At 39.5% G+C, this 23,613-nt stretch overlaps 1 protein-coding gene across 1 annotated transcript in view; it reads left to right on the top strand.

Annotated features, from left to right (window-relative positions):
• Positions 1 to 16,031: 16,031 nt before the first annotated feature.
• The window catches only part of LOC142455485 (disintegrin and metalloproteinase domain-containing protein 2-like), a 38,078-nt gene continuing 30,496 nt past the window's right edge, over positions 16,032 to 23,613 (top strand). Inside the window, exons 1-4 of the mRNA XM_075557217.1 lie at positions 16,032 to 16,083; positions 16,477 to 16,553; positions 18,234 to 18,289; positions 18,781 to 18,859. Of these exons, the coding sequence (XP_075413332.1) occupies positions 16,032 to 16,083; positions 16,477 to 16,553; positions 18,234 to 18,289; positions 18,781 to 18,859 (264 nt within the window). The remainder of the gene's footprint in view (positions 16,084 to 16,476; positions 16,554 to 18,233; positions 18,290 to 18,780; positions 18,860 to 23,613) is intronic.

Raw genomic sequence — 23,613 nt, forward strand, 5'->3', positions numbered from 1 at the left:
TAATGAGTGAGAAGACAGAGAATAATGCAAAAAAAACCAAACAACACAATGTATCAAAAGGGTGGCTTTTTGAAAGAACCAATAGAATCGACAGAGTACTGGCAAGCATAACCAAGGAAATTAAGGAGCAAACATTAATAGCCAAGATGAGGGATGAACAGGGAAATCACAAAAGACCCCGATGAGATTAAAAGCATAATCACAAAGTACTATGAAAATTTGTACTCCAATGAATTCAACAATGTGGGAGACATACACAAATACTTGGAAAAACAATCCTTTCCTAGATTATCCCAGATAGATGCCAAGAACCTCAACAAATCAATAGTAATATAAGAAATAGATATGGCTAAAAATAAAGTGCCAACAACAAAAATAAAACCCTCCAGGACCAGACGGCTTCACAGGAGAATTATACCAAGCATTCTGGCAAGAGCTGGCACCAATCCTCCACCAATTTTTCCAGAGAATAGAAAAGAATAGCAAACACCCAAATTCATTCTACAAAGCCAATTTAACTTTGATACCCAGAGAGGGCAAGGATCCCATAGGAATAGAAAACTACAGGCCAATGAACATAGATGGAAAGATCCTTAATAAGGGTGTAAAAATCCTTAATAAAATATTGGCAAACAGAATAAAAAAGTATATAAAACACATTATCTACCATGATCAGGTAGGATTCATTCCAGGGATGCAGGGATGGTTTAACATCCAAACATCTATCAATATTATACACCATATTGATAATGAAAATTATAAGAATCATATGATAATACTGATAGAGGAAAAGCATTTGACAACATCCAACACCCATTACTAATTAAGACATTCAAGAAAATAGGAATGGAAGGAAAATTCCTTAAGTTAATACAAGTTATCTATGAAAACCGACAACCAACATCATAGTCAATAGAGAAAAGATTAAAATAATCCCACTGAAAAAGGGGACCAAAGAAGGATGCCCCTTGTCCACACTTCTATTCAGTATTATACTGGAGGTCCTAGCAAACAACATAAGAGAGCAGAAGGACATTAAAGGTATCCAACAGGGAGAGGAGGAGGTGAAACTATCGCTATTTGTAGGCAACATGATTCTACACACTGGAAATTCCAAAAGCTCCACAATAGAAGTACTGACAGTGACAGAGGAATCTGAAAGAGTGGCACGATACAGATCAACAAAGAGAAGTCTATTGGTTTTATGTACACATTGGAAAAGACCATGGAAGAGGAGATCAAGACGGCAGTACCCTTCACAATAGCCAAGGCAAATAAAAATATCCAGGGATATATTTAACCCAAAGACTTATACATGGAAAACTACAGGACCCAATGTTTATTGCGGCGCAATTCACAATCACAAGGAGGTACATGTCATTCCAACACCAAGAAGGGGAATGGCAGTTATGTCTCCACAGAGACATGCAGACCCCTCCACGGCGCACACACTAAACCTTGATGGCAATGCAACCATGTAGAGCAGCACATGAACAGAGTGGGCTCCAGGGCTGGCCCCAATCAGAGCCAAACTGACCCCCTCCCTGGAATATGTGCTACAGAGGACAACTCAAAACCCACAGGTCGGGGAGAGGGACCAGTTTGGCACAACCACACAGAAGCAAACCAAGAATGAAAAAGAAAGAGGGAAGTTCTAGTCCCTATATTGGCACATCAGGCCCAGAGGACGATGTCCGTGCACGGAGTTGCTAAGGCACAGGGAAGACTGTTGCATGGACAACAGCTCAAGACATCATGTCCTCTCACTGGAGCATACAGTGACAGAGGACAATACTGGGGACACACGGGGGTAGTTAGTCCAGTCTGAACAGTGGGTGAACCAACAAAGGAACTTAACAGATCGCCAGTGGAAGCAAAGCAAAGCCACAAACTCCAGAGTATCCCCCAAATAAACTTGAGTCTAGGGAGGGCAGCTCCCGGAATTCCCCCAGAACCAGTGGGGAGATAGTCATAAAGGTCAGCGGACAGACCTGGAATTAAGTAAGTCTTTTTGTTTTGCTAGTTATTATTATCTTTTCTTTCTCTTTTTATTCAATATTTTGTTTTCTTTTTGTTCAGTCTCTGTTATTGTTGGTTTGCCTACTTATATACGATAGGCATGGAAGCAAGCCGGAGGAGAAAGCAATGGAATTGACAGTTCTAGAGGGTCTTAGGGGAGAAGGAGGCAGGGGAAGGGAGAAATGAGCAAACAATACCAGAGAACAGGAATAACTAGGGAATTAAAATCAACAATGAGTGGGGCGTAGAGATCCTGGAGGTGTTGGAGCAGCAGCAATCTACCTGAGAGGAATTACTAAGAGGAGCTAGAAGAGTGAGCATGATGATGGGGCAAGAGGAAGGTAAAAGGAAACAGAGGAACGATCTAGGAAGCAAGGCTATGGATCAAGGTATAAGCATAGGTGTGTACATATGTGTGTTAGACTGGGTGGACTAGAGAAATAAATTCATAGACACTCATATGTTTATAAGCAAAAGCTTTATATACAAGAACAATTGAATATTGAGAAAACATCCCAGCCCAGTCCAGATCAAGTCCATAAGTCTGATATTAGCCCATATGCCCACTATCAGTCTATAAATTCTCTTCACACTCACGAAACACATGCAATGATGCTAAATGCAGGATGATCCCAGGCCAGTGGGGGAAAGTCTTGTGGATCCAGTGGTGGTGGAGGCATCTCAGTGCTGGCAGGGGTCCCCACGTGCCTCCTTCAGCTCCAGGGCTATAACGTACCTCCATGTGTCTTGTCAGCAAACTTGCCTCACAGGGAGAGTGTGTTCCACCTCCAGCGAGCTATTTATCTCCTCAGTACCTCTAAATGAGGTCATCAAGCTGCAACCTGATGTACAGGCTTAACTCCATCACTCTTAAGCCTCAAATCGACAACAGATTATGTTACAACAGCAATATGTAAATACGTTAATTCATAAAACAGAAGAATTGACCTATATGGATATATTTATATGGCAATACACTGAGATAGTGGATGGACTTTTGGCCTCTGCTCATGCCCTCCCTCAATGCAAGAACACTTTGTTCTAACAAACTATCATTCTGTGATGTTCACCCCCTTGGCACAATCACTGAAGACAAAATGGGTGCATAAACAAATGCTATGAAGAAAACAGATGGTTCTCAGCTATCAAAAGAGATAGCATCTAGGGTCTTGAAGGCTTGAAGTTAAACAAGTGGCCATCAAGCAGAGAAGCAACAAGTCCACATGGAAGAAGCTCACCAGCCTGTGCATTCATGAGGTGTCACTGGGACTGGGTAACAGGCATCAGAAAACCCAAAACAAATAAACAAGCAAAATCATATTGTTGAGAACGATAGGGGGAGGGGCTGAGCAGAGACTCAAAACACATCTGTAGACAATGGTACTGCCCCTCACAGAGAGTTACAAAGAAGGGATGAGTCAACCAGGGTGCAGTATAGCACCAATGAAACATACAATATTCCTCTTGTTCCCTGAGGATTTCTTATGCCACTCCCCTATCAGGACCCCAGTCCTGCCCTTTCGTTTTGCATGAGCACAGGTACAGATAAGAGAAAAGAGCTCAGACCCACGGAATCCCAGAACTGGAATGGGAGTAGCAATACAAGGAGGGTAGGGAAAAGGTGAGGAGTAGAAAGGAAGAATGGGGAACCCATTGCAATGGTGGACACATAATCTACCCCACCCCACAGTTGGACAAACACAAAAACCAGGGGAAGGAAGATAGCAGCGATCGGTGTAATATATGAAAATAATAATTTTTAATTTATCAAGGGGTGTGGTGGTGAGAGGGAAAAAGGAGGAGCTGATACCAAGGGCTCAATAGAAAGTAAATGTTTAGAAAAGAATTATGGCAACATATGTACAAATATGCTTGATACACTTGATGTATGGATTTATCCTTTAATAAAATTTTTAAAAAGCAGGCTGAAACACGGATATCAAGTCACAGACTTTATTGGGAAGTGAAGCCTCTTGGGCTACCCTGAAAATGGTGAGTGTAGCAACAATATGAAGGAGACAGGGGTAGATAAACCCTCAGTTATGCAGAAAGGTAATTAGGGCTGGAGACTGGCAACTAGGGGTGGGAGAGCACCATGTAGCCTCCTGAGTGGCAAGTTTGAATGGGGGTGGGGATGGTAGTGTGGTGCTAAGGCTTTTGGTGCACTTGGGAAGGTGGGGGTGGAGATGGGAGAGAGGCATGTGAATTGACAAGGCACCATTTTACATTCTGCGAGACCTATTAATAATTAGATGAAATGCGTGTGGATTTGTTTACTTAAGACCTCAACTTTAATTTTATAACATGCACATGCTTAAGAACTGAACTTATTTATAATGACCTTAGAAGTAAGATCTCTAAGTTATCTGCTAAATAATATGTTCATTATTTAGTCTTGAAGGGTTACTATAAAAGCTGTTTAAAATAATGGGAAAATTTTTTGTTTGTTTGTTAAGTTTTTATAACTTTGGATAAATTCTAAGAACAAGGCTTTTGCATCTCAAGAGCCTTGGGCAGGCCAGAGGCTAGTTAGCATAAGGAGACTCCTCTTTACAATCGACTGAAGTTCTGGCCTGAGTGGAAAAACCTGTTTGTTGAGAGGAGTTCTTGTGGACAACTGTTATGCTTTAAGCTAATTGCATGGTCTCAGCTGCTTCTTGAGAATTTGCAGTCTCTTGATATCTTTTGAAGAGAAAATGGGTGCATACGCTGTTGGGGTAAAGAAAGCTTATGGTGCCAGGCTGTCAAAAGATATATCGTCTGGGGTCCTAAAGGCTTGAAGGTAAACAAGCGGCCATCTAACTCAGAAGCAACAAAGCCCACATGGAAGAAGCACACCAGCCTGCATGATCATGAGGTGTTGATGGGATCAGGTATCAAGAATCGAAGACCCAGAATAAAACCATACCCAAGGTGAATGGGGCATGGTGGGGGGCATGGAGTGGAGACCCAATGCCCATATGTACACAATTGGACATCCCCTCACAAAGGGGTCACAGGGAAGGGATGAGCCAGTCAGAGTGCAGTATAACACCGATGAAACACACAACTTTCCTCTAGCTCTTTGGTGCTTCCTTCACCCCATTATCATGACATCAATTCTGCCTTACAAATTAGATTAGACCAGAACATGCGCACTGCTACAGATAAGAGCTCACAACACAGAGAATCCAGGATAGATAACCCCCTCAGGGCCAACAAGGAGAGTAGAAATACTCGGAGGATTAGGGAAAGGTGGGGGAGGAAGGGGGATTGATCACATAGTACCCCCTCCCGAATAATGGAAAAGTGGGTGAGAGGCGATGGAGGATGATGTAAGATATGGAAAACACAATCTATAACTTATCAAGAGCTTGTGAAGGAGGGCAGGTGGGGGAAGGAGGGGGAGCTGATATCAGGGGCTCAAGTGGGAAGAGAATGCTTTGAAAATGATGATGGTGGCATATATGCAAAGGTGCTTGACACACTGGATGAATGTATGGATTGTGATAAGAGAGGTAAGAACCCCCAATAAAAGTATTTTAAAAAAAGAATTTGCAGTCTCAGAAACCCATAGGGGCAGTTCTGCCTTGTTCTGTAGGCTCACTGTGATTTGGAATTGATTCAATGGCAGTGGGTTTAGTATTTTTTTAAAGAAACATGAAGCCCCACATCAGGGCTAGTTTCTATCAATAATCAGGTCCAGTCAAAATGAATTATCATTATTAAGTACATCACTAGGTCAGTCAGCTGAGAAAACATCCTTGCGTAGATCATTCCAACAATTATTTTTAGCTGTGCAACTGATTTAGTAATTTAAAGATGTATCTGAAGCTTTTAAGTTGTTTTATATTTGTGTATTATATTTCCTCTTGTTCTGATGTTCCTTCTGCCTTTTAATTAACCTCATTTAGGTTTGCATAAGTCTTTCTAAATAAATATCCATGTACTTACTCGTATATATATATTTTTTACTATGAGTTCATCTTAGCCATGCTAAGCGTTGCCACCTGTAGAGAAACCTATGTTTTGTGGGCCCCCTAAGATGTTTAACCAAAATTTTTCTGCAGAAATGAACTAATTTATACACAGGATATTCTGAATTTTGAAACTACGAGACTAAATCAAGATTTATAGAACTGTAAAAGGTGATGTGTGGCACATGAGTTACACCTAATTCAAATGGTCAGAGATATGACCTAGTTATTAAATAGACTGTTTCTTTAAATTCTTGATGTGGGAATAGTATGGGCAACATAAGACTATCTTTGTTAGTAAACATTCAAAAGGGGCTAGCTATAATTTAATCTATTCAGATCTGGGACAAAACAGTGCCCCAGAACAGTGTAGAAATCCAACCATTAACATGCCTGTCTCTTTAAAACAGCAGCAATGAGCTCTGTTGGTGTATTGGCTACATGCTGAGCTGCCACCTGCAACCGGCAGCAGTTCCAGATCATCACTCTCTGTGGGAAAAGGATGGGGCATTCTTCCCTCATGAGTATTTGCAGATCTGTCTTGTCCTTTGGTGCTGCTGTGAGCCAGAACGGAATTGGTGGTGGGCCGTGACAGCAAGCTGTTAAAAAGGATACAGGATTATATTGTAGGCTACTATATACCCCACAATCTTGAGACAAATAGAGCCAAGATGAAAGTTTACTTTATGGGTCTTATGGGAATTTTCCAACCCTCAGTGATCATGTTTACTAGGTGGACACTTTTTGTAAATTCCAGAACCTACACTCGTGATATTTTGACCTTCCATTGCCCTTCCCTAATTCTCTTATTTTCAGGGAATTTAGCAGTAGCTTCAGAGCTAAGGCTTTCAGCTCCTGTGAGGAAGTAATAGTTTCCTGAGAATTAGAGACATGCAGTCCTATGTTAGTTTGGGTAGACTAGAGAAACAAATTCTTAAACACGCATATGTGTGTAAGAAAGAGGTTTATATACAAGAGAAGTTGAATATTGAGAAAACATCCCAACCTAGTCCAGTCCAAGCCCATAAGTCTGATATTAGCCCATATGTCTGATACCAATCTATAAAGTCCTCTTCAGACTCATGAAACACATGCAATGACACCGAAGGCAGAATAATCACAGGTCAGTGGATGCAAAGTCAGTGACGGTAGAAGCATCTCAGTGCTGGTAGGGGTCTCTATGTGGTTCCTCCAGTTTCCAGGGCTGCATCATGATAGGTCCATGTGGTTTTTCCTCAGGGATGTCTTGCAGGAAGTGAGCCAAGAGAGTCTCTCTCTTGCCACCCTGGAGGAAATCTAGGAGTTCCCAGAATGCTCAGGAGAGGGCCATGCCCACATTGGCTCATTGGCTATCTCTGGGTTGACAGACTAACCTCCACCCCTACACTCTTCATCCTCAAATTGACACCAGAGTAGGTGACTACCATGAGGCATTACCAGATAAGGATGAGGTAGTACGAGCCCTCCAGTAGAACCTGATCATTCTGGAAGCCCAAACTGTTGTTTGTTGTTTTTTTTTAACATGGTAGTGATAAGAAGTTACTCACAATCTCTATCATAGTCTCCTCTGCTCTTTTCCAGATGAGAAACCAAAGGTTATTACCTGCAGGCAAACCCCTGGGGCGCATTTAAAAACAGCAGCAATTTAAACCTCAGACCTGAAAGGAAAACTGCTATTCCTTGTCTTAAGGTAAGTGGTAGGGAAATCTGGCCTGAGATCAGCAGTGTACACTGTAAAGGCAAAACTGGCCATGAGGACCTGAAGCTTTCAAGGGAACCAGATGACATTTTAGAAGTTTCAAGAGGCTATAATAAAGCCTACTTATCTGGATCCTAAGAGTCCCACAGGGAAAATTCCATAATAGATGCTTATAAATCTGCCCCAGACATTAAGAAGAGATCACAAGGGGATAAGTTCAGCAACCTTATAACAAAACAACCCAACAAAATCACATTGTTATCAAATCAAAACGACCCTATAGGACTGGGTAGAACTGAGCCTGTTTCAGAGAATGTAAATCTTTAGGGGAGCAGAGAGCCCCATCTTGATTTTGAGGGGCAGCCATTGGTTTCAAACTGCTGACTTTTCGAATTGCAGCTCCACATGGAACTGTAAGCCACCCAGACTCCTTCAGCACCTCTACAGATCTCCAGAAAGTTTTGAGAAAACAGAGAGGGGTCTGTCCTCAGGAATGAAGTATAATAAAACTTCACCCATTTGTCATTAAGCCAGCTTCCTCTAGACTAGGGGAAAGCTAAAATGCTTGTTGTAGGCAGAAACAAGGCTATCCCCAAATCCTCTAGACATTTACTCTTTAGATTTTTCCTACTGCCTAATGACTGTTCATTTGGGTCTATTATATTGTGGTCACCTATTATAATCCATGTCATCTACCTCCCTAGTGTTATAGATTTATGGTTACCTTAGTCAATGAATGGGGAGAAAGTCTAAATGCTGTGAAATTATGAGGAATAAAATCACAGGTACATCCCTCTCACCTAAAGAAGACCAAGTTTCTGACGTGGGGGTCAAACCAGCTAGAGGACTGAACACATAGACTGTATGCACCCTTCTGAATCAACTATTGATCAGCCTCCTTTCTGATGGGTGAGTCACCCACAGCTACAACTTAATTCTTTCTCATGCACATGGGCTACTTGTAAAATCTTTTTATGCATTCAGAATGTTTCTGTTAAGCCGTTAAAACCCACTGCAAGTGCTAATAATCTAATGCAGTGTTAAATTTGCCACAGAACCCTCCCCCCTTTAAACTGTCATTTGATTCTGCCTCCCACTTTAAACTCTTACAAGCTTTTATTTAGTACAATTGAGTTAAAGTCTGGACTGCCCTTTAGTAACCCGACTGCTTCCAGTGGTACTTTGTTGCATTCTCATTTAGAGCCTAATTAAATGATTGCTTGCGTGCTACACCACTGCCAAAAACCATGTTCTCATTTGCCTTTCAGGGGAAACAGATGTTTTGTAGTACTGCACGCAGCCTTTTCTGAAAGTGTAAGTGGGTGGTGTCAGGAAAGTTATCGCAAATTTTGAAACTGCAGCAATTACAGACTACAGAATGAGAAAGAGAAAGATTCATTTTAGTGCTACACTCAGACTGGGATTGGTAATTTTAAGGACTTTAATCCCTATTTATGCTGTAGTTAAATTGAAACAGTCTAAGAAATCACCGTGAGGGATGGGAGCATTTAAGCAGCAATGCTAAAATTATCTTACCAAAGTTCCCTGAACAAAGGTAGTTTTAAACTTTATTTTTATTATGCTAGCAAGTTAGAGTATGTATAGTAGGCAATATGCCTTGTGAAACAGAGAGATAATGCAGGTTACATAGAAGTGTCGGAGCCAGCCGACGAGTTGAACAGTCCTGAAAGGGGGAGTGAGGATTAAGGGCGAAAAAGAGAGCCAGAAAGTATTGGGAGGGCAACAGTCTGATGGACTGAAGCACCTGAGTTTATTCTACACACTCCTTATATCCATGCAGAAACAACCCGGGGTTGATTATCTCATTGTTAAGCAAGCACATTTGATACACATAGCAACTCTATCTTCTGCCAAGCCAGACATCCTTGAGAAAATTAAACCACCTGTTTTCCCCAGACCTTGCTTGCTTTCTTGTCCTTGACAGTCTGTTCAAAGCATAAAGTCACAGAAGAAATCAGCAAATACTTAGGTCATGAGACTTCTTAGCCGTTTCAAGGCTGAGTCTTAATGGCCTTCAACAAGAAGATGTACACAGAATTAGATAACGGGCCACAGAGCTACCCACTTTAACAGTCCTACAGACACCAGCATGACTTGAGTAGCTGCCGTCAAGAACAGGTACCTGAGAAATAGGGAACTGATCACAAGGTTGAATATATAACACCCCACCCCAAGGGGGACGAATATGGAAATTTGGGTGAAGGAGACCAATGGATGGTTGAAGATACAAAATAACAATAATAATATATAATCGATCAAGGATACACAAGGATGGGAAGGAGGGGAAAAAAGAGGAATTGATACCAAGGGCTCAAATAGAAAGAAAATGTTTTGAATGATGATGGCAAAATATGTCCAAGTGCACTTGATACAATGGAATTATGGATTGTTAAAAGATCTGTAAGAGCTCCCAATAAAATGATTATTAAAAAAGAATAGATGGATGAGGTAAGTAAGCTTTACAAGGGATAGTAATAATTTTATGTACATTTTACCCATCGTATTATCTTTCACCACTGCTTCATGGATAGTAGAGGAAAAAGAATGGTTTAGACCAAGGTGATAAACGTGTACAAATGTTCCAGGTGAAGACAGCCAGGATGGTATCACTTGGAATACCGGCACTTACTTTGAGTTTACAGAGTCTGCTAGGACATCCATCATAAGCCCAGCCAAAGCCCAGGCTAATTATGAGTGTGTTAGTTCCACCCCTGATCAGAAGGGATAAGAGTGTCAGTGCCAGACACTCGAAGGCATATGTTCTGTAGAAAGTCTGCACACACAGCCTTCCTGGCCTTCCTCCTTTAATAAAAGAGCAGTTACAGAAGTTATTATGTACCTACTAAGCTCATTATACAGATTGTCAAAAAATCCTTGTAAGATTTTACAAGGTGTTTAATATATTTTTTTAAAAGGAGGTTCAGAAATGTTAAATCATTTGTCCAATAATATAAAATTATTATCATTCTGATAACTCTAACATTCAACTCCCCCTTAGTCTTTCTGTGTTTCTAGTTTTCAATCTCTCGTGGTTTTTTTGGGGACATGGATATGCTCAATATCTGGACTTTTATCTCTTGTCTCTGTGTTAAACTGCACTTAAAAGTTTTGCATTGGGAGCTTGGCATATGAAGGGTGTGCTTAGGATGTTGATGGGATTCGTAGACAAAGACCGAATCATGAAGTAAGAATCTCCATGCCTATTAATTCCTATTTTATCATGTTGACAATGCGAGAATATTGGAACTTTACCATCAGGAATGACAAGGCTATCATTACATAAAGTTACATATACATAAAGCATCACTGTAGTAACAGAGGAAAACAGCTTCAACACAAAAAGAGCCAGGAGGGAAATCCAGCATGATGTTTGTGCCCTAGTCCCGGTGGATTAATTTGTGGGTTTTGGGGTCATGGAATTAGAGGATATAGTTTTGATGGATATGAACGAGATACAGCATATAAGACCTACAGATCTCCTAGATGGAATCAAGAAATTATAATAGTATCCAGAAATGTGTAATTATTCAGTTTGAATTGTGATGAAATACATGTGTATTAACACAGTATTTCCCCTATATGAGAATTTTAAAAATTCACCTTCTTTGTAAATGTACAAGAAAGCATATTTACCAAAGTAAGCTACATACTGGGAATAAAATAAATTTTACTAAATTTATAAAGATTGTAATTATTCAGAATTTTAGTGAGTTTAATTTTCTAAAGATAGCTTTAACAACAATCTGGCCTTACATGCTATTTTCTAGAATGATGTTGCCATGGTTTTGTCAATAAATTAAGTTTTTTTCCTATTGATTGAAAAGTTATAGATATTAGTGACTGCTTCTACCAAAGAGTAAGGGAGGAAGCTATATGTCATATAAGGCTGGGTCAGGTAAGACTCTCCAATTTTAATTTGATGATTTTTGGAATCTCTACTTTACAAAGGTATTCATCTGGGGTACTTCCGATCACAACCCAATTGCCATTGTGTGACTAGCCCCAGCATTTTAAGTGCCCATATATTTACTCCTGCGGAACCAGAATTTGAGTCATCCAAATGCAAGCATAACATATGTTAGTGAAGAAACTATCTTGGAAATTTATATTCTGTCCCCAATTGTACCAATCCTCTGCCCTTTGAATCACTCAAAGTGAGGTCCCAGACATCCTGAAGCAGAGAAATATGATTCTCACCGTGCCGTGTTTGAATTATTGAGCCATAAAATCCATGAATGTAATAGAATATTTATTTTATACTACTGAGTTTTAGGTGATTCAGAATGTAGAGATAGAAGAATACAGATGGTATCTTCTGATGACAACAAGATTAAAACAGATCAGTAACAAGAAATTTACTGGGCTCTCTTTAGATGTTTGACAATTGAGCAGTTTCCTAACTAAAGGGGATTCCTAACAGTGCACGAGTTGAAGAACAAAAAATGACAATAGAAATTAGGAAATATTTTAGGCTGAGTTATAGTAAAATCCCGATATCCCATAATTTCTAAGATTAGAGGTAATTTTGGATCTTAAATATATATCTCAACTCACTGTCATCTAGCTGATTCTGACTCAAAGAGACCCTGTTGGACTGGACAGAACTTCCCATGGAGGTTTCTAAGTATGTAACTCTTCGTGGGAGTAGAAAGCCACGTCTTTCTCCCATGGTGCAGGCTCATAGTTTCAATCTGCTGTCCTTGTGATTAGCAGCCCATTTCAAAACCACTGCTACCAGGGAGATATATATATATATATATATATATATATATATATATATATATATATATATATATATATATATATATATATATATATATATATATATATGGGGTTAAATATTTTAAATTACATGATCTAAGATTATAACTCAACAAATTAGACAGGAATTAAATTAGGCAGAAAGAAATGAGAGGAAATGAAAAGAAAACATCAGAAATTAATGAAGTAGTAAACACACAAGAAAAACAGAAAACCAGGAAGAAAAAATCATGAATTTTTTTGATGATCAGTAAAATCAATAAATTATTTTTAAAAATATCCTTAAAGGAGAACATTCATTAAACCTTAAAAAGGACAAAGACAACACAAAGACAGACACATCATCCAGAAGAAGGAGGTCATTAGCACAAGGTCAAAATGATGTCTGAAGATTCAAGTTTGGAAGTTAGTTAAATCAGGAAGGTATAGAATGAAGGAAACTGCCTTACAGATGCCGGTGGGATTACATGAACAGGAATTGGAGGCATGACTAGGACACATATGTGATGTTAGATAGAGGGACTTACAGCTTGGTCCATGACCTTCCTACCAACATAATCATAGAGAGACTGATAGGGATTGACTTATGACTATATGACCCCTCTGCTGTCCCCACCCCACCAACAAGCACACACCTAGGCAAGACCCTAGGAGAGACTGCTCCTTCCTGCGATGGCTAGAGAGGGGTGGAGATAATGCACTCCCCACAGCACTCTGAGGGCAAGATTATCTAACCAGTTCTTCCTGATCATTGGTTACAGACATTCAACACACAACAGTATTCAGATTTATAGCAAATTTTTATATTAATATTTTATAATTAGTGGCAAATAATAATTTGCTTTTTAATAATCCACAATAACTCACTGTCATAGAGTCACTGGGGACTGTCCACAACAGAAACATCAACAATCAAGAAATACATGTAATAAAAATAGTCAAGGCTTATACTCTAAACACTAAGAAAAGTCTAAAATAATTAAAGAAGAATAAATAAAATTAAATGAAGGGGGAAGTGCAGAGTGGAGACCCAAGGCCCAAGTGTCGGCCAATGGAGATCCCCTCATAGAGGGGTTTAGGAGAGGAGATGGGTTAATTAGGGTGCGAGGTAGTACCGATGAAGAACACAGCTTTCCCCCAGATCCTGGATGCTTCCTCCCCCCAACTACCATGATCCGAATTCTACCTTGCAGGGCTGGATAGGGCAGAGGCTGTACACTGGTGAATATGAGGGCTGGAGGTACAGGGAGTCCAGGGTGGATGATACCTTCAGGACCAAGGGTGTGAGGGGCGATGCTGGGAGAGTGGAGGGTGAGTGGGTTGGAAAAGTGGAACTGATTACAAGGATCCACATGTGACCTCTTCCCTGGGAGAGGGACAGCAGAGAAGGGGGGGAAGGGAGACTCCGGATAGGGCAAGATATGACAAAATAACGATGTATAAATTACCAAGTGCACATGAGGGAGGGGGGGAAAGGGGAGGGAGGGGAAAAAAAAGAGGACCTGATGCAAGGGGCTTAAGTGGAGAGCAAATGCTTTGAGAATGATTGGGGCAGGGAATGTATGGATGTGCTTTATACAATTGATGTATGTATATGTATGGATTGTGATAAGAGTTGTATGAGTCCCTAATAAAATGTAAAAAAGAAAAGAGGAGAAAAAATGATTAGGGCAAAGACTGTACAGATGTGCTTTATACAATTGATGTATGTATATGTATGAACTGTGATAAGAGTTGTATGAGCCCCAATAAATTGTTTTAAAAAAAGAATAAATAAATTTAAAACTATAGAAGCCTCATATATTGTTTTGTTAGTTGCTCTTGAGTTGGCTCTGACTCATGTATAGCAGAATGATATGTGGCCCTGTCCCAATTTATGCTCATACCTGGAATATGTTCACTGTTATCTTCTCACCTAAGGGACTCATCTTCCTTCCACTTTCTCAGACACTGTATCTGTTGTGATCTCTAGGATTTTTATGGGTTTTTTAAAGAAGCAGATTGCAGTGAGAACATTGCTGCAACACAAACAATAACATGTGAAAAAGCAAAGATGGAACTTTGAGAACAAATGCGCACATGACTCAGCCCAAATATATTTGTTGGTCCCATGTGCACTTTACAGCTGCACAGTGAATAAGGAAAATGCAAGAATGAATCCATTGGAATTATGGTATTGGTGAAGAAAATTGCATTTATCACAGACTTCCAGAAGAATGAGTAAATACGTCATTGGAAGAAATGCAGTCAGAATAATTCTTCAGTAAGATTTTCATCTTGTGTATTCTATGTGTATTCTCAGGAGACACCTATTGCTGCAGAAAGGCGTCATGCTTAGTGAAGGGCACGGTGAATGAGCCTCAGTGGAACGGAGCGCTGTAGTGATTGTAGGGGTGGCTGGGGTCTGGCAGTGACTGGAGGATGCCACGGGATGAGGCTCTGCTGCCGCCTTCTGTTGCGCACATGGCCGCTGAGTTGGGAGAGTTTGGACAACACCTAGCAACAACAGCCACAACACATAGTATTACCTTAACTCCAACCTGGAAACACGCTAAATGTTCTTTAACAGTAAACTTCAAAACATAAATATAATGGACTGATTTACAATAAGAATGAATCAGTCAGTGCTACTCATATAATCATGGGTCAATCACACCAAATATTCAAACAATATGGACAGAAATGTACATATGTATATTATTCCATTTACACAAGGTTCAAGGAAAAGCAAAAAAAAATCTTGGAAAAAGGTTGGCAAAGTGCACCATGTGACTCTGGTAATGTATTCATTGATCTGTGGTTATGCTTCCTTTATGAAAATCCATCTAACCGTGCAACTATCAATTTCTTGTAAATTACGTTTTAACCAGTTCACTTGGAAAAGAAAGAACAAATGAATCGTCCAATTCGTTGTTTCTTCAGAGGTCCTTCTGCCTTGTTTTGCCTGTTCGGTTAAAGAGTCACATGGAGGGGCAGCGTCCAGCGGCTGGAGAAGTGATGATCAAGATAATTCTTACTCAACAGCGGACACCAAGCACACTCAAGTCCTTTGCTTCCTACCTAACAGGACTCACCTGCTGGGTGGGCTGGGTACCCTAACAGGACGTACCTGCTGGGTGGGCTGGGTACCCTAACAGGACGTACCTGCTGGGTGGGCTGGGTACCCTAACAGGACGTACCTGCTGGGTGGGCTGGGTTCCCTAACAGGATGTACCTGCTGGGTGGGCTGGGTTCCCTAACAGGACGTACCTGCTGGGTGGGCTGGGTACCCTAACAGGACGTACCTGCTGGGTGGGCTGGGTACCCTAACAGGACGTACCTGCTGGGTGGGCTGGGTTCCCTAACAGGACGTACCTGCTGGGTGGGCTGGGTTCCCTAACAGGACGTACCTGTTGGGTGGGCTGGGTTCCCTAACAGGACGTACCTGCTGGGTGGGCTGGGTACCCTAACAGGACGTACCTGCTGGGTGGGCTGGGTTCCCTAACAGGATGTACTTGCTGGGTGGACTGGGTACCCGTGCCTAACTGCTCTACTGCTGCTCCAACTGCCGTTTGCCTGCCGGAATCCAGGAAACCATGTCGAGCCTCTTTGCGTTCTGTGTGTTTATTGGGCTCCAGACAATGTCTGGTAAGTAGAAAGGGTGCTCCCCTGTTCTTTTTGGGGTAAGCATCAGCTCTTATCTGCAAGTCTGTGCCACCCCCACCGTGCCCCTTTCCCTATAATAATCCGCACTGGAATGGGGGAGGGGGCTCCCCTCTCCAACTTGACCAGGAAAAGATAGATGATCCCTTAACTCCAGGGAAATTTCCTCAGGATCAGAATTTCTTATCCTGCCCTCCCTAGGGAAATATTCCTACACCTATATTCTTCTTTCCATTTAAAACTCATAACTGTAGAAGTGGGGATGGAGGGGTTTAGAAAAGGCGGTAACACTGTCGAATGCATACTTTGTGGATGTGGAAGTAGAGTAGGAAGCAATGAGGTAGTGAGTATGCTAATAATCGAGTTTGTATCTTACAGAACCTGTACAAGCGGATTTCCAGATCACTATTCCAGAAAAAATAGGGTCAACAATAGATGAAGATTTTGAATCGCAAGTAACTATGAACTATTTTGTTTTGGTATTTGAAGTCATTTTGCTATTTGATTTCTAAAAAGTTTGCATTATGTTGACTATAGCTCATAGCCATTTAACGGATTTTGAATTGGGGTCAGGTTTTCTGAGGTAGAAATTCCTTTTCAATATGAATCAGAATTAAACATATTTATTAAGACATAGAGTGCACATTCTGTCATTTATCAAAATCCCATTTGTTAACTACTGAAAATCACTGCTCTTTGGGGTGCTTATCTCTAGTTGCTGTTTAGTGCATCTGTTTACTGATTTCAGCTAGGGAATTATCTGTCTTTGGTCCACCCCAAATCAAACTATGTAGAGGTCCATGATTTGGAGGAGCCCTGGTGACATAGAGGTTCTGTACTGACCTGCTGAGAGGCCTGCAGTTCAAATCCACCAGCCCACTCTGTGAGAACTGTGAGAGGTTCTCCTCCACTCATTCTCCTCGGCCTCATGGTCACCACGAGGGAGGGCAGGACAGAGTCTCAATGGGTGGCTGTGGCACACAGACGTTTAGTTCCTCTCTGTTTAGAAGATAGAAATGAAGATTGGAGCCACAGGCTCTAGGAGGAAGACTTCATTTCTCTGTCAGCACTGGAGGCAGGTCCTGTTGGCTTCAATTCCTGCTTTGGGGTTAACTATCCCGGGAGAAGGACAGGGCTTTCTAAACACACAGGGCAGCCCTACCCTGTCCTTCCTATAGGGCTGCTTCCAGATAGGACTGACAAGACAGCAGGGAGTTGGATGTAGCTCAATCTGGGGATATTCTGACAATAAATATAAAATTATTTCATTTATCTTAGTATGATATTATGTAATCATCTTCTCTATAGCGTCTATACTAATGTGCACAATGTGATTGTTAAGATGTCTTATTTGATCAGTTTTGATATTTGCTATTACACTGATGTTTAAAAATCAGCTTCATCTAGAACAATTTGGCTAAATTCAATCAATCAGTGTGTATCATATGCCAACAAATAAAATGAAACCCACTACCATCGAGTATATGCTGACTCATAGCAGCCCCATAGGCCAGGGAAGAACTGAACCCGTGAGATTCTGCGACTGTGACATTTGAGGGGGTAGAAAGCCTCTCTGTCTCCCATAGAGAAGATGGTGTGTGGAGTGGCTGGCCTTCTGGGTTAGCAGCCCAACACACAACCGCAATGCCACCAGTAAGTCCTCTGTGGAATAGAGGACAGACACATCCTATAACCCCATGTGAATGATCTATTAAGTGCGAGTCACTCATTTAAAAATATATTTTAAAACAATCCTTTCTATTTGATTACTTATTTCATGCTGCCTTGTCCATTCTAAAATGTTTTAATATGTCCTTAATCTTTATTAAACTTACATAACTATTATGTGAATACTTTTTGATTTTCAGACTACATTAATCTGTAGGATAAGTTAAATAAATGAACAAAGAATTACATAATTGACATGATTAACTTTGTTAATTTTACTAAGAACTACAATCCTTTAACCTCACATTGAATTAAAAATGATGTCTGTGTTGAATTCCAGATTTTAAACTTTATATTAGATGAATTAAAATGATATTTTATTATCATCAATCCACACTGATAATTATGCAGTTGTGCTTTTTAATAGTGTCAGTTTACTGTATCTTTTTTACATGCTCTCATCCCAGGTGTTTTATAAAATATTAATTGAAGGGAAAACATACACTGTGAACCTCACACAAAAGTATGTAACAGTTTCTTTGCTTTATTTATGCATAGGTTTTATAATCTAGAAACAATTATTTTTCACTTGAAAATGCTGCAATCATTTTTATATAGATATATGTATATGTCTATAGACTTATATGTTGAATAAATACTATAGGAAAAAATAATGTGGTATGTTTGGAGTTAGAGGAGTTATAATGTAGAATGCATTATTGAAGTATCATTTCAGTTTGGTTGGGGCATGAACTATGGGAAAGGTTATTCTAGAAGGAGGAAGCAGCTAGAGTGAATGCACTGAAGCAGGAACATCCTGTTAGATAAATGGCTCAGAGCATCTTATCAGGAGAGTGCAGTGAGCAGGAATTTTGGCAGCCATAATTTTGAAGGTACATTTTAAGTGAAATTGTGTTTTCTTATCATTAAAATAGAATGAGTTAATTTTACCTAAAAGCTTTAGAAAGCAACAAAGCTTCCTCAAACAAATTATCTTTTATCTTCATTTTATAGAAATATTTTACCCTATAATTTTAGGGTTTATGGTTATAATTCTTCAGAAATTATGAAACCTCTTATCCAAAAGTTTCAGGTGAGTGTCTCATTTTCTGTCTGTATTTTTGCCTTATAATATCCATATACGTGCGTCATATTATTAGTATTGAAAGACTTAGAGTTTTATATTTTAAAAAAGCAAATTTAACCATTCTTAAGCAAATTAAAAAAAATCTAACCAGTTAATATTAAAGATCTGTCCTGAGCTCGTCCTAATATAGATTCTGTTAACATGATTAAGTAACATTGCAATTAAAGAAAGTGTCATTTTACATACTTAAAGATATTAGTTTCCGGATGAATAGATGTATTTGAGGTAATAAGACATGAACATGCAAAACTCATAATTGGAATGAAGGATGATTATTTGAATCAGTACACCAACAAGCTTCTAACGAGGGAAGGCGCCAAACTAGAGAATATTTAAGTACAACAATGAGAGAATGATCAAAACTGATTGTCGCAATGGTTGCACAATTCTCCTTCATGTGATTGAACTATGGAATTGTATGACATATGAATTATGTGCCAATAAAGTGTTAAAGAATAAACCTTAGACTAAAATAAAAAAGAACAAAATTAGACCTAGCCAATTGAGTTCTGGAATGCACCCAGAATAGATTACATAAAAATGAAGATTGATGAAACTAGATAAGAAAGGCTGGATAAACAATCTGGAGGAGAAAACAATGGAACCGATGGTTCTTGGGGGACAGGGGGAGGGGTGAGAAAGGAAGTGGTGTTAACCAACCCAGGCACAAGGGAACAACAAGTGATTCAAAATCAGTGGCAAGGAGGGTATAAGAGGCCTGGTAGACATTGATCAAGGGTAGTGTAACTGAGAGGAATTACTGAAACCCAAATGAAGGTTGACCATGATAGGGGGCCAAGAGGAATGTAAAAGGAAATAAAGGAAAGAACTAGGAGGCAAAGGGCATACATAGAGGCCTAAATACATGTATGTACATATATAAATACATTTATATATGATGATAGGGAAATGGATCTATGTGCATATATTTGTATGTTTAGTATTAAGATAGCAGATGGACATTGGGCCACCACTCAAGTACTCCCTCAATGCAAGAACACTTTGCTCGGCTAAACGGACATTCCATGAAACCCACCTCCCCAACATGATTGCTGAAGACAATGTGTGCATAAGCAAGTGCAGTGAAGAAAGCTGATGGTGACTGGCTATCAAAAGATATAGTATCTGGGGTCTTAAAGGTAAACAAGCAGCCATCTAGCCCAGGAGCAACAAAGCCCACATGGAAGAAGCATACCTGCCTGTTTGATCATGAGGTGTTGAAGGGATCAGGTATCAGACATCAAAGAACAAAAATGTCATCATTGTGTATTCACCTTCCTGATATGATTGCTGAAGACAAATGTGTGCATAAGCAAGTGCAGTGAAGAAAGCTGATGGTGCCTGACTATTGAGAGATATAGCGGCTGGGGACTTAAAGGCTTGAAGGTAAACAAGCAGCCATCTAGCCCAGAACCAACAAAGCCTATAGGGAAGAAGTGCACCAGCCTGTGTGATCACGAGGTGTCGAAGGGACCAGGTATCAGGCATCAAAGAACAAAAAAATCATATCGTTGTGAATGGGGCAGTGCAGATTGGGGATCCAAGGCTCATCTGTAGGCAACTGTACATCGCTTTGCAGAGGAGCCATGGCGAGGAGACTAGCCATTCAGGGTGCAGTGTAACAACAATGAAACAAACAAATTTCCTCTAGTTCTTTAATGCTTCCTCCCATGCCCCTACTATCATGATCGCAATTCTACTTTACAAATCTGGCTAGACCAGAGGATGTTCACTGGTACAGCTAGGAACAGGAAACACAGGGAATCCAGGACAGATGATCCCTTTAGGACCAGGAGTGAGATTGGCGATATCGGGAGGGTGGAGGGAAGGTGGGGTAGCAAGAGGGAACCGATTACAAGGATCCACATATAACCTCATCCTTAGGGGATGGTACCAAGAGCTCAAGTAGAAAGCAAATGTTTGAGAATGATGATGGCAACAAGTGTACAAATGTGCTTGATACAATGGATAGATGGATGGATTGTGTTGAGTTGTGCAAGCCACAAATAAAATGATTAAAAAAATAAATTAAGATAGATGGAATTGATTTATAAAATATAAATATAGTACATAAATGGAGATAGATGAAAGTTATTTATAAAATAGAAATTGAGATATTTTATTTCTTTGAGAGTTTTAGAAGAATAATGAAAAATAATGAAATAATGAAAAATGAATGGGAAAATACAGTGAATAAAATGCAAGGTGAATGTTAATTAAAAGAACATCAAAGAAATCTTAGGTTCTTAACTAATTTCAACAAAGAAGATACTAAGAAATTAACATTGTAAAATTCTATTTATGAAAAACAGTTAAGCAGTTGTTATAAAGTGAGATTTGTCAATTGAATTATAGAATAAGAGAGACATTAATTTTGTTGAAATTAAAATAAAATCACATCCACCTTTTGGTCATCTGTGTCAACCAATAATATAACAATAGAGAATTAAAATGTAATTTTTTAATATCTAAGAAAACAGAGGATGGATTTCAGGATAAAAGAAACATCAGATTATGATAATTAAATGTTCCATAATATTTACAGTATAATAATAAAATATTTGGTGATATATCCTCCAATAATTAATATCAATGATTATAAGAAATGTGTCATCATGATATAAATATCTGGTTACATTTCTGTTATCATTTGCTTTATTGCTCTAAATCCCATTAATGTCTACCTTAGATTGATACTCAATGAATTATCTTATATTTAAAAGTTATCCAAATGTTTTAAATTACTTTTATCAATTTATATTTTGAAGTAAAAATTTCTACGTTGTTCTTTATTTAATATCAGAAAACTAAGAGAAAGGTATATGAGTAATATCAGACTCGGATCCTTCCTAACTTGATCTAATGATTGAAAGTACTATCATTCAACAGTAGAATAGAAAGGAAAGTGAAGTCACTCATTCTCTTTGAATCCATGTAGAAAAACTGCATATTGAATCAATGAATCTCTTACATTGACATGAAGATATTTTGTAAACCACAGGAAGTGGGAAATAATTATTGGACAGAGATGCATACAGATGTAAACACATATAAAACTCCTGTTGTTGTTAATTGTCTCCAGTCAGTTGTAATTCTTAGAGACACTGTGTGCATTAGAAGGAAATGCCGAGTGAAAGTATTTGGGGGAGGGAACGATATCAAGAAGCCCAGGAAGGAAAACTATGTTCAGAGATTGATTATAATAGCAATTGTACAATTATGGTTGACATGATTGAAATATGGAGTGATATGACATACGTCATTAAAAATTAAAGAAAAAGCATAGATCTAGGAATGAGTTCTGGACTCACACAAAATCCTAGCTCCATTATAAAGTCAATTTACTTTCTTAACTAATTGCCCTCCTTGAGAAATGCAAGAAATGATCATTGAAGATAAGGGTGCTACAGCAAAGGATGGTGAAGAAGGTAGGTGATGCCCAGCTATGGGAACAGTGTCTGGGCTTAAAGGCTTGTATTCAGTCAAGCAGCCATCTAAGTGAGGAATCAACTAAGGCAACATAGAAGAAACACACCAGCTTGTGTGATCCAAATACGACAATGACAAAATTTGAATACGGTGAAGAGAAAAATCTCAGAGCTAAAGTTATGAACACCCAATTTGTAGAAGGATATAGAGGACAGTGAGAGTCCCCAATGCATTTGCAGAGTGTCTAGTCAGACTGAGCAGCTGGCAGATCTAATATAGCCAATGGCAAAAATCCTGAACAGACTTACTCTCAGGCAGATATTATAATCTTGATTATGCTGGATCTCACTTGCCACTTGGCCAGCTGACCTCCCTGTAGACATGAACTGAATTTGTACTGGGTGCAGGTATCTCTTAGTTGTTCCATGACAGAAATTCCTTCCCTGGCTTATTGAATGTTGATGGGATGTTCTTCTTATACGATATTTGTGTTTTTGTCTTTATACTAGTATTATCTCAGCCTTACCACCTTAGTGCAATTGGGTTTTTATTGTTTCCTGTTGGGATTCCCAGCTGTGAAGCACAGGAGGAGTGGATGACATAATAATAACTGACACAAGGGGTTATGAGAGTGCAGGGGTGGGGGTGGGCAATAAGGAGGAAAGGGGACTGCGGGAGTAAATAATGAAGGCAGGAGGAGGGAGGAAGTACAGCTGATGTGACTGCCCACCTCATTGTAAAGGCCATTAAATCATGGGGAGGCAGGAATGCTCTAAGGTTGATGTGGTGGTGATTGTACACTTCCCCTTGATATGATGGAACTATTAAACTGTTCAGTTGTATGCTATGTAAATTATGTGCTCTTAAAACTGTTGGAAAAAGAAATGAAAAACAATCAAAAGTTCCCCACACAATAAATAAATGAATAAAAGTACTTAAAGTTTTTATTTTTCTGTTTGAGTCCATTGTTTCAGCCACTGTGTCAGTCCATATTATTCAGGCTATTCATTTTTTTCCTGATCATCAACCAAACATGAGATCCATGTCCAGGCACTGATTTCTTCCGGCAACATGCCCAAAACAAATGCGACATAATCCCCCCAACCTTTCTTCTAAGGTGTATTCTGCCTGCACTTCTTCCAACAGATTTGTTTGCTCTTCTGGTCATTCAAAGTATTTTCAATATCTCCAACAACACTATAATTAAAATATATCCATTTCTCTACTGTATCTCTTACTTATTGTCCACTTTCACAAGCAGGTGATGATTG

This window comes from Tenrec ecaudatus, chromosome 8, assembly GCF_050624435.1.
Source record: "Tenrec ecaudatus isolate mTenEca1 chromosome 8, mTenEca1.hap1, whole genome shotgun sequence".
Classification (NCBI taxonomy): Eukaryota; Metazoa; Chordata; class Mammalia; order Afrosoricida; family Tenrecidae; genus Tenrec; species Tenrec ecaudatus.